The sequence below is a fragment of the Leptonychotes weddellii genome, chromosome 5 (genome assembly GCF_054177405.1).
Source record: "Leptonychotes weddellii isolate Sample4059 chromosome 5, ASM5417740v2, whole genome shotgun sequence".
In the NCBI taxonomy this organism is placed as follows: Eukaryota; Metazoa; Chordata; class Mammalia; order Carnivora; family Phocidae; genus Leptonychotes; species Leptonychotes weddellii.
Window position 1 is genome coordinate 94,039,742 of NC_138373.1, and position 12,086 is coordinate 94,051,827.

General features: G+C 37.6%; 1 protein-coding gene and 1 non-coding gene across 2 annotated transcripts in view; one reads left to right on the forward strand and one right to left on the reverse strand.

Annotated features, from left to right (window-relative positions):
* The window catches only part of REDIC1 (regulator of DNA class I crossover intermediates 1), a 57,827-nt gene extending 49,229 nt beyond the window's left edge, over nucleotides 1-8,598 (forward strand). The window contains exon 10 of the mRNA XM_081818950.1: nucleotides 8,015-8,598. Within this exon, the coding sequence (XP_081675076.1) occupies nucleotides 8,015-8,482 (468 nt within the window). The 3' untranslated portion in view covers nucleotides 8,483-8,598. The remainder of the gene's footprint in view (nucleotides 1-8,014) is intronic.
* A 341-nt stretch (nucleotides 8,599-8,939) lies between these two features.
* LOC115942356 (U6 spliceosomal RNA) lies at nucleotides 8,940-9,044 on the reverse strand. The gene has a single exon (XR_004076960.2). It is a non-coding gene; the product is annotated as a U6 spliceosomal RNA (small nuclear RNA).
* Between the last annotated feature and the right edge of the window lie 3,042 nt (nucleotides 9,045-12,086).

Below are 12,086 nucleotides of genomic sequence, written 5' to 3' on the forward strand. Positions count from 1 at the left end.
GATGGATTCCTGTCTCACACTGAGGTCTTTCATCCATTTTGAGTTTATCTTTGTGTATGGTGTTAGAGAATGGTCGAGTTTCATTCTTCTGTATATAGCTGTCTAATTTTCCCAGCACTATTGAAGAGACTGTCTTTTTTCCATTGCATATTTTTCCCTGCTTTGTTGAAGATTATTTGACCATAGAGTTGAGGGTCCATATCTAGGCTCTCTATTCTGTTCCATTGGTCTGTATGTCTGTTTTTGTGCCAGTACCATGCTGTCTTGGTGATCACCGCTTGAAGGGTGATCAAGCTTGAAATCGGGCAACGTGATGTCCCCAGCTTTGTTTTTCTTTTTCAACATTTCCTTGGCGATTTGGGGTCTTCTCTGATGCCATACAAATTTTAGGATTGTTTGTTCCAGCACTTTGAAAAATGTCATTGGAATTTTGATCGGGATGGCATTAAAGGTGTATAGATTGCTCTGGGTAGCATAGACATTTTAACAATGTTTATTCTTCCGATCATGAGCATGGAATGTTTTTCCATCTTTTTTTTGTCTTCTTCAGTTTCTTTCATGAGTGTTCTGTAGTTCCTATAGATCCTTTACCTCTTTGGTTAGGTTTATTCTGAGGTATCTTAAGGTTTTTGGTGCTATTGTAAATGGAATCGTTTCTCTAATTTCTCTTTCTATAGTTGCATTGTTGGTGTATAAGAAAGCAGATTTCTGTGCATTGATTTTGTATCCTGCCACATTACTGAATTGCTGTATGAATTCTAGTAATTTGGTGGTGGAGTTTTTTGGATTTTCCACATAAAGTATCATGTCATCTGTGGAGAGAGTTTGACTTCTTCTTTGCCAATTTGAATACCTTTTTGAATTTGTTGTCTGACTGCTGTTGCTAGGACTTCTAGTACTATGTTGAACAATAGTGGTGAGAGTGGGCATCCTTGTCGTGTTCCTGATCTTAAGGGAAAGGCTCTCAGCTTTTCCCCATTTGGGGTGACATTTGCTGTGGGTTTTTCATAGATGGATTTTATGAACGTGAGGAATGTTCCCTCTATCCCTATACTCTGAAGAGTTTTAATCAGGAAAGGATGCTGTATTTTGTCAAATGCTTTTTTCTGCATCAGTTGAGAGGACCATATGGTTGTTCTCTCTCCTCTTATTAATGTGTTCTATCACACTGATTGATTTGCGAATGTTGAACCTCCCTTGCATCCCGGGGATAAATCCCACTTGGTCGTGGTGGATGATCCTTCCAATGTATTGTTGGATCCTATTAGCTAGGATTTTGTTGAGAATTTTGGAATCCATATTCATTAGGGATATTGGTCTGAAATTCTCCTTTTTGATGGGGTCTTTGCCTGGTTTGGGGATTAAGGTAATGCTGGCCTCATAGAATGAGTCTGGAAGCTTTCCTTCTGTTTCTATTTTTTGAAATAGCTTCAGGAGAATAGGTATTATTTCTTCTTTGAATGTTTGGTAGAATTCCCCAGGAACCCCTCAGGCCCTGGACTCTTGTTTATTGGGAGGTTTTTGATCACTGCTTCAATCTCGTTACTGGTTATTGGCCTATTCAGGTTGTCCATTTCTTCCTGTTTCCGTCTTGGGAGTTTATACGTTTCCAGGAAGGCATTCATTTCTTCCAGGTTGCTCAATTTACTGGCATATAGTTGTTGATAATAATTTCTAATAATTGTTTCTATTTCCTTGGTGTTAGTCGTGGTCTCTCCCCTTTCATTCATAATTTTATTAATTTGGGTCCTTTCTCTTTTCTTTTGGATAAGTCTGGCCAGTTTATTGACTGGACCACCTTTGCAGTATCCCATAGGTTTTGGACCAATGCGTTTTCGTTGTCATTGGTTTCCATGACTTGTTTAAGTTCTTTTATTTCCCGGTTGACCCAAACATTCTTGAGCAGAGTGGTCTTTAGCTTCCAAGTGTTTGAATTTCTTCCAAGTTTTTTCTTGTGATTGAGTTCCAGTTTTAAAGCATTATGGTCTGAGAATATGCAAGGAATAATCTCAGTCTTTTGGTATCAGTTCAGACCTGATTTATGACCCAGTATGTGGTCTGTTCTGGAGAAAGTTCCATGTGCGCTCGAGAAGAATGAGTGTTCTGTTGTTTTAGGGTGGACTGTTCTGTATATAACTATGACGTCCATCTGGTCTAGTGTGTCATTCAGAGCTCTTGTTTCTTTGTTGATTTTCTGCTTAGGTGATCTGTCTATTGCTGAGAGTGGAGTATTGAGGTCTCCTACAATTAACATATTATTATCATTATGACTCTTTATTTTGGTTAACAGTTGGCTTACGTAGTTGACTGCTCCCATGTTGGGGGCATAGATATTTAGAACTGTTAGATCTTCTTGTTGGATAGACCCTTTAAGAATGATATAGTGTCCTTCTGTGTCTCTAAGTACAGTCTTTAGCTTAAAATCTAATTTGTCTGATATAAGAATTGCTACCCCAGCTTTCTTTTGAGGTCCGTTGGCATGGAAGATGGATCTCCATCCCTTCACTTTCAGTCTGGATGTATCTTTAGGTTCAGAATGAGTCTCTTGTAGACAGCATATGGATGGGTCCTGTCTTTTTATCCAGTCTGCAACCCTGTGCCGTTTTATGGGAACTTTTAGGCCGTTCACGTTGGGAGTGATTATTGAAAGATAGGAATTTATTGTCATCATGTTGCCTGTGAGGACCTTGTTTTTATAGATTGTCCCTGTAAATTTCTGTTCTAGATCACTCTTGGGGTCTTTCTCCTTTTATAGAACCCCCCTTAATATTTCTTGCATGGCCGGCTTAGTGGTCACATATTCTTTCAGTTTCTGCCAGTCTTGGAAGCTCTGCATCTCTCCATCCATTCTAAAGGAAAGCCTTGCCAGATAAAGTATTCTTGGCTGCATGTTCTTGTCGTTTAGAGCCCTGAATATGTTTTGCCAGCGCTTTCTGGCTTGCCAGGTCTCTGTGGATAGGTCTGATGTTATTCTGATGTTCCTCCCTCTGTACATAAGGAATCTCTTCCCCCTAACTGCCCTTAAGATGGTTTCCTTGGTTCTAAGATTTGCAAGTTTTACTATTACATGCCGGGGTGTTGGCCTGTTTTCCTTGATCTTGGGAGGGTTCCTCTCTGCCTCTAGGACACGAATATTTGTTTCATTCCCCATATTAGGGAAGTTCTCAGCTACGATTTGCTCAAATATATCTTCTAGTCCTCTCTGTCTCTCCACCCCCTCAGGGATTCCAATAATTCTGACATTGGAACATTTCATGGTGTCACTTATTTCTCTGATTCTGTTTTCATGGATTTTGAGTTGTTTTTCCTTGGCCTCCTGTTTTTCATTCTTTTCTATTAATTGGTCTCTTAGATCACTAATTCATTCTCTGCCTCGCTTACCCTAGCTGTTAGATTATCTAGATTAGATTGGATCTCATTGATAGCATTTTTAAGTTCTTCCAATTCAGCTTTCATTTCTGCCCTTAGAGACTCTATGTTGCCATTAATCAATTTCTCCATTCTAGCTATTGTCTTCACAATTGCTACCCTGAATTTCATCTCTGACATCTTGGTTTTATCTGTATCCATTTGTAAATCTGTGGCATAAGTCATAGTCTCTGAGTCTTTCGTATTTTGGAGGTTCCTCCTCCTAGTCATTCTTTTGAGGGGTGGTTGAGGGAATGTACAGAGTCCAAATTATTGACCACAACCCAAGCAAGATGCACCTGTTTTTAGGGACCTTAAGGTTGCCGGCCTCTTGTTTTCCCAGCCTGTCTTCTCGGGGAGGGGCCTGCTGCACTGTTACTCAGGGAACCCTGTTTGGGCAGAGTTGCCCTGCCCCCTGTGGCGGGGGCTGGGCTCAGTGAAAACCAGTGTTTGGGGCTTTTCTCTGGTGGCTTTCCCTGGCGGCTTTCCATGTCTCTTCTGAGAGTCAGAGCAGAAGAGATCATTTCCAGCCCTCTGCCTCAGAGCAGAGAGATCGCAGTCTGTTCTTCAGTGAGTTCTCCAGGCCACATTATCTCCATTTCTGTCTGTGCTGCTATAAACTGCAGCGTCCTGGGTTGTGTGCCCCTCAGCAGTGCTCCCAGTCCTCACCTCCAGGTCAGGGCATGTCTCTGCCCTTTGTGCTTCTAAAACCACCAGCCGCCTCCAGTTCGCACATGTGGCCCCCCGCTCCAGGTTTCAGTCTGGGGGGCTGCCCTAAAGTCCTTTCCCTGTCGCTACCAGCCTGTGAGTCTGTGCCCAGTCGCCAGTGCTGGAGGCTATCACTCACCAGTGGTGTAGGATCCTGACAACTCGGCTCCCTCCCCCTCTCTGGCTGCAGAATCACAGCTCTCTGCTTCGTAACTCGAAACCAACTGCCTGCAATATTCTGTTTGTAGAGATCCAGATCTATCTTCTTACATCTCAGGCTGATGGTGTTCTGGGTGTTCAGAGTGGTCTGGTAGATATCCAGCTCAATTCCAGGGACTGGTTGGAATAGGGTTCCCTACTCCTCCACCATCTTTTCCAGGTTCTAAATCACATGTTTCAATGGAATTCTCCTTTATTGAATTCTCCTTCATTAAATCTTCCATTTTTTTTTTGGTGGTTGTTGTTTTGGCTCACCATCCAAACTGCTCTTGCTGAGGAAGAACACCAGTGACCTCTGTGTTGCCAAATTCATTGGTCACTTTTCAGTTTTTATTTTATGAGAACTAATAATACTGGTAGAAGTGATTTATTTTCTTTTTTTGAAACATTTTCTTCTTTTTGCTTTTGTGATAGCACAGTATCTTGGTTTCCTTCATACCTCTTTGAATTCTACTTTATGCCTTTGCTGACTCTCTTCCATCCGCCTATATAAATGTTGTAATGTTTAGGGTTTGCTACAGGACTCTTTTCTTCTCTTAACTTACACTCCAAACTCTACGTGATGTTCTGTATCCCATTGACATATGCTATCTGACTCATGACAGTTTTCAACATTATCACTTTAGCCCAGATCCTTATTTAGATATCCAATTTCCTGCTTGATATATCTTCTTGGATATTTCACAAAAATCTCCTTTTCTTCACACATTGAACTGAACACTCCTGGTCTTTGCCCCAAATCAGTTTTTCTGATAATTCCTATATTAGTAGTTACTTTTTTAATCCACTCAATTGCCCATGCCAAAAATTTAGTTAACTTTGCCATTTCTTTCTGCCTTATCAGTTTTCTTAACCACAATCATTCCATCACTTCATCCAATCAGTTCTACATCCAAAATAAATTGCATATTCATCTACTTTTCTCAACTTCTGCTGTTAGCACACTAGTCTAAAGTATCAATATATTGTTCTTGCACTATTGTGGTTGTCTCCTGGGAGATCTCTCTACTTCCACTCTTGCCCCACGTTTTTTGTTAGCAGTCAACATGATCTTTTGAAAACCTAAATTGAATCATGTTATTTCTGTGTTCATCTATTCAGTGGATTTATAGAATTTAAATGACTTAGTGGTTACAGGCCATGTATAATCCGGTCTCTGGCTACATCTTGAACTTCCAGTATTCTCCCTTTTACACCACATTCCACATGTATTAACTTTTCACTTTCCTTAGCTTGTCAGTCTCTTTTCTGTTTCAGGGCCTTTATATATCCTGTTTCCTTTACCTTACTCTTATTTATCCTTTAAGTCTCAGTTCAAATATGTGACTTCTTCTAAAAGCCCCTCCTTGACTCCTCAATCTAAATTAGGTCCCTTAGGGGGTGCCTGGTGGCTCAGTTGGTTAAGTGTCTGCCTCTTCTCCCTCTACCCCTCCCCCTGCTGCTCTCTCTCAAATAAAATAAAAATTAAAAAATAATAAATTAGGTCCCTTAGTTATACTTTCAAAGTGCTTCATACTTGTTCTTTATAATGCTTTTCTCAACTTGTAATTATATCTACATGTATATGGTTATTCAGTTAATATCCTTTCCATCCATGAGAATGTGTGCTTTATTTTTTTTTTTTAAAGATTTTATTTATTTATTTGACACAGAGAGAGAGAGAGAGAGCCAGAGAGACAAGTGGGGGAAACAGCAGAGGGAGAGGGAGAAGCAGACTCCTCACTGAGCAAGGAGCCTGATGCGGGGCTCCATCCCAGGACCCTGAGATCATGACCTGAGCTGAAGGCAGCTGCTTAACCGACTGAGCCACCCAGGCACCCCGAGAATGTGTGCTTTAATAGGGCAACATCCATGTCTGCTTCACTCACATTGCAGATGCTAAAGGAATATTTTCTTGAATAAATGTATCGAGCTTGTTTTCTTTAATGTGTGCCCAGCCAGTCTCAATGCTATTTCTTGGGCTTACTTTTTCTATTTTAGTGCCAATCCACTGAGGGCTACACCTCATTTTAGGGTTTTTATGTTAACTCTGCATTTTTTTTTTTTTTAAAGCTGGAATAATCAGTACTTTAAATAGAATTTTTGTTAAAAAAATATTTTGGTTAGTTCATTAATTAAAAGATAAATTTTTCATGAAGTTGAAACATTCAAGCTAGCAAACTGAAATCTATACCTATTAAAAGTTTTTAAATTTGTCTTTTTAGATCTAACAGCTGCAATATTTATTCTTTTTTTAAAATCTATTTCTTTTTCTTTTTTTAAAGTAGATCCAACACGGGGGCTTGAACTCACAACTCTGAGATCAAGACCTGAGCTGAGATCAAGAGCTAGATGCTTAACAGACTAGGCCACTGCTCTGAGATATTTATTCTTATTTAACTTTTCTTTTGTCTATTTGATTTCCTTTTAGCTGATACTCTCCTTAAATTATACCTTTCATGAGACTGGGTCCATAAAAGATACAATATAGATATTTTTTTACTTAATAAGTCAATGAGTGAATAATTTATTAATACCTTTGTGAAAGGGTAGGGGGATGATGTAGGCTTTTATTATGGGGATTGATAAGAGACAAAATTCCTCTTATCTTTTTTAGCTCTTTTGCATTTTTAAGATTTTTTTTTTTATTTGACAGCACACAGAGTGTGCGAGAGTGCACAAGCTGGGGGAGCTGCTGAGGGAGAGGGAAAAGCAGGCTCCCCACTGAGCAGGGAGCCCTACATGGGGCTCCATCCCAGGACCCTGGGATCATGACCTGAGCCGAAGGCAGACACTTAACAGACTGTGCCCTCCAGGGGTCCCTCTTTAGCATTTTTAATACAAGAATTATTATTATTGTTCTTGCTATTTTAAAAGTCCACAAACCTCCTGGAAGTGGTAGATTATTACTGTTTTTTAAAATTTTAATTCCAGTGTCATTAACATAGTGTTATATTATTTTCAGGTGTACAGTATAATGATTCAGCAATTCTATACATTACTCAGTGCTCATCATGATAATTGTACTCTTAATCCCCTTCACGTATTTCACCCATTCCCCTAAACCACCACCCCTATAATTAAGAGTCTGTTTTTTGGTTTGTCTCTTCTTTTTCTTTGTTCATTTGTTTTGTTTCTTAAATTCTACATATGAGTGAAATCATATGGTATTTGTCTTTCTCTGATTTATTTATTTATTTCACTTAGCATTATAGTCATTATAGGTCCATCCATGTTGTTGTAAATGGCAAGGTTTAATTCTTCTATACGGCTAATATTCCATTTTATATATATATATATATGTATGTGTATATATCATATCATCTTTATCCATTCATCTGTCCATGGACACTTGGACTGCTTCCATAATTTGGCTATTGTAAATAATGCTGCAATAAACATAGGGGTGCACATAACTTTTTGAATTAGTGTTTTTGTATTCTTTGGTTAAATGCCCAGTAGTTGAACTACTGAATCATATGGTAGTTCTATTTTTAATTTTTTTGAGGAATCTCCAGAGGCAGTAGATTACTGTTTGAAGACTGTTTGCTGGTATACCAGTTTTGAATTGCAACCTGCCAAGTATCTTCTGTATTTTGAAATTTTCTGTAGTATGAATTTTGAGAATGCTATGAAGTGATTGAATGATTTTTGTAAATTTAAGCAAAAATTTACAGCAAAAGTACTAAATTTCTTTTAGCCATCTGAAGATGAAGATCAAATATTGCAGCAAATTGAAGAATCAAATAGGAGGTCCATCAGAATCAAAGAAACAACTAATAATTTTTATCTAGAAATGATGCCAAAATTTCCATGTGGTAGGATTATTAAGAACAATGCCAAAATTCATAAACAAAATGAGAATTGTCACCAGTTCTCATTGAAAAATAAGACAGATCAGATTCCACAGTCTCAGTGTAATTCAGCACACATATTACAAAACAAAACCAGTAATAACTGCATTCTGCAGGTTGCAAGATGTGATGCATGGGTACAAACAGGCTGTGAACCTGCAATGGAAGAAAAATTAGATGCTGCTGTACAGTGTGATATAATTTCAAAATGTAAATGTAGAAGTAATGTGTCTTCTCTTTGTAATGTTGAAAGGTGCAGTGAAGATATTAAGGCAGATACCACTGGAGGGCAGGAAATCCTTAAGAACAACTAATATTCTAAAATCTCAGCCTAAGATTTAGCATTTCATTTAATGTTCAGAATTTCATTAACATAATAAGGAAAGAGAATATATAGCTAAGCACAAGGTGAAAGTATTTACAGGATATATTTATGGCTTGTTTTAAAACATTTAAATATTAATGTATACAGTTCATTTTACATAGTTTTTTAACATATACATAGATATATGTTCAAGATACACATAGTATGTCTTCAAGGTTTTAGAAAATAATATATATGTAAATTTACTGTTTATAATTCTCATGGTGATTATTATATTATGATATGTTGCTATTTATGGATAAAAGTATGCTTAATTGCTTCCTTCCGTGTTTTCTTTATTTTAAAATTTAGTGCAGCTGCATCTGTTACCAAAAATGTTCTCTTCCAAGATTTTAAAACAGAAAATAATGCTAAATAATATTAAATATGTTTTATAATCTTATTACAAGAATTTTGTTAGTTACTTACATTATGAATTTGCATGTCATCTTGGTGCAGGGGCCATGCTAATCTGTATTGTTCCAATTTTAATATGCTGCCAAAGTGAGCATTATTAGCCACTTATATTAAATATTATACCCTCATTAAAAAATTCTGGCATTAATTTTTAGATAAAATATATTTTCTATTTTGTTTGGATAATATTTTTTGTCGGAGCTTATATTAATTCAAAGGAAAATGTTTTTCTCTTCACGAGATAAAAAATATTTCAATGCCTTTATAAAAGAAATGTCCAACATTGGAAAAAATGATTTATATTCACTAATTTTAATCTTGCTAAGATTCTTTTAAAAAATATTAGAGTTTCTCATTTATAAAATACAGGTTTTGTTTCCAACATTTTATTTTTTGTTTCAAGATTTTAAAATGTTCATACTCTGGAATTGACCATTTGTATGGATATATTACAAATTGCACAGCAGAGGGCATTCTGAATGATACATAATTGAACCAAAAATATAGTTGGTAGGAGTTTCTGTGCCTTTAAAGAAAAGGGTGATGAGATATTGAATTGTTACATGCACACATATCATTCAAAAGTTTGTGCTGCAGGGGTGATCTAAAGCATAATGATTTAGAAACACCAACAGCTGATGTTTAAACAGTAGTAATCTTAAGTTTTTAGCTAGTTTTAGGAAGTTATTTTTGCAGACTCAGAAAGCTCAAGGAGCTCGTAAGTAATTTTCTTAAAGTATAGTAATCATCTCATGAAAGGGGAATATAGTTATCTGGTGTACATTGATAGTTTTTCAAAAGGCTCGATTTTCATTGTCATATTAAACAAAAAGTATTCCATCATGGATTGATTATCCTGAGCATTATTTTGCAAAATATGACATAGCAATGAAGATCAGTATATAGAAAAAAAAGAGCCTTTACTGGTGATACTAGAATAAGATCGAGCTGTGATTCTTAGGTTGGTTTCAAATATCAAATAAATGGATTTTTTTCCAAATACTAATCAAAGTCTACCAGTACTGAAAGCACATTCATTACAAAAATCTACATGTAGTTATATTTTTATCAATATCATAATGTGGCAGTTAAGCTCAGTAAGGTAAAAGAAATGTCAGGGCTTTTTAGTGCAGTGACCACACAGAATAAAGTGCAGTGTAGTAAAGAATATAAACTTGCCCAAAAAGAGATCTGCCCTTTGCCCTTGGCTTTTGGGATATAATCTCTAAACCCTTGGAGTGTCATTCATGCATGATACAAATGTATTTGTTAGCCTCGGGATTTGGGGCCAAGCTAGATAGTAACAGTGTGATTTAGAATGAGACTTGGGGTCAAGTTGTATCAGCTCAACGTCGTCTTTTTTTTTTTTTTTAAGATTTCATTTATTTATTTGACAGAGAGCGAGAAAGGGAACACAAGCAGGGGGTGTGGGAGAGCGAGAAGCAGGCTCCCTGCTGAGCAGGGAGCCGATGTGGGACTCGATCCCAGGACCCTTAGATCATGACCTGAGCCGAAGGCAGACGCTTAACGACTGAGCCACCCAGGAGCCTTCAGCTCAACTTCTTTTTTTTTTTTTTTTTAAAGATTTTATTTATTTATTTGAGAGAGAGAGAGAATGAGAGAGAGCACATGAGAGGGGGGAGGGTCAGAGGGAGAAGCAGGCTCCTTGCTGAGCAGGGAGCCCGATGCGGGACTCGATCCAGAGACTCCAGGATCATGACCTGAGCCGAAGGCAGTCGCCCAACCAACTGAGCCACCCAGGCGCCCACTTCAGCTCAACTTCTTAAGGCTTTTAGAAACTGAGGTCAGCATATGGGCAGTCAGCCATGCCACTGTGATGGAGGCCCAGTAAAGACTCCAGACACTAAGGTTTGGGTGAGCTTCCCTGGTTGGCAGTATTCTGTGTGTTGTCACATATTAATACCAGGAAAGTCCTTGACTCCATAGGAGAGGACTACTGGAAACTCTGTATTTATTACTTCCCTAGAGTGTGTCTTGTATGTTTCTTCCCTAGGCTGATTTTAATCTGTATTCTTTTCCTTTAATAAAGTGTAACTGTGAATATAACAGCTTTCAATGAGTTCTGAGTCCTTATAAAGCAAATTATTAAATTTGAGAGTGCTCTTGAAACCCCTGAAGTAAGGGTAATTTTGTGGACTCTTCCTAACTTTGCAATTGCTAACTCTTTAGGTGCTTTAAGAGGATAAAAATATTGGAAAGGAAAGTGAGTATAGATTTACAAAATCAAAAAGACATCTCTTATCTCTAGTTGAATAGATTGTAGCATACTTCTCAAAACACAATATGGTTTAGGTTTTTCTTTGGTGAAACCATTTAATGAAAAAAAAACTGAAGTTAAACAGCTTTCTTTCCATATTCACAACTTAAGATGTATAAAACAAAGTGAATTCTAGCTGAGGTTTATCCAAATGAAACAAAATGGAAAGCTTAATGATTATGCACACATTTGTAATGTAAACTACCAATCACAGTGACTGCAATGGCTGATGTTTATGATAACTGATCTGGAGTTTATATTTAATGGATTTGTGAAACAGTGCTTTATTTTGGTCAGAATTAATTACTCTAGTAAGTTGCCATCTGTAATAGTAGGAAGCTATCTTTAGGGATAGTCCTCATGTAATTTTCTTTTATAGCACTTAACCATAATTGTAATTTATTTGTGTAATTTCTTGGTTAATGTTTATTTTCCCCATGATAGCATATATAGCAGTGTAGCAGATGCTGTCCTTGCTCTGCTTACATTTCCTTGGCACTTTCCATTTCAATACATGCCAACCTGATTTCCAGCCACAGCACCTGTGACTTACTTCCTGAGAGGTTTCTCTTGGCCGCAGACACTTGCTCTGCCTGTGTGCAGGCAGGCAGGAAGTACCAGAGAATTAATGCTGTTTGAGAGAAGTCTTTTAAAACAAGAACTGATGGGAGTTGGTGGGTAAATACTCTGGTTTCCTTGCCTCTTGTGCACGATAACTTCCTCGAAGCATTTTCTGCACCACTGGGTACTCAAGGTGTGATCCACAGACCTGTAACATTAATGTTACAATTGCACAGGAGTGAGTTAGAGGAGCAGATTCTTAGAATCCACCCCAAAACTACTGAATCAGAATCTCTGC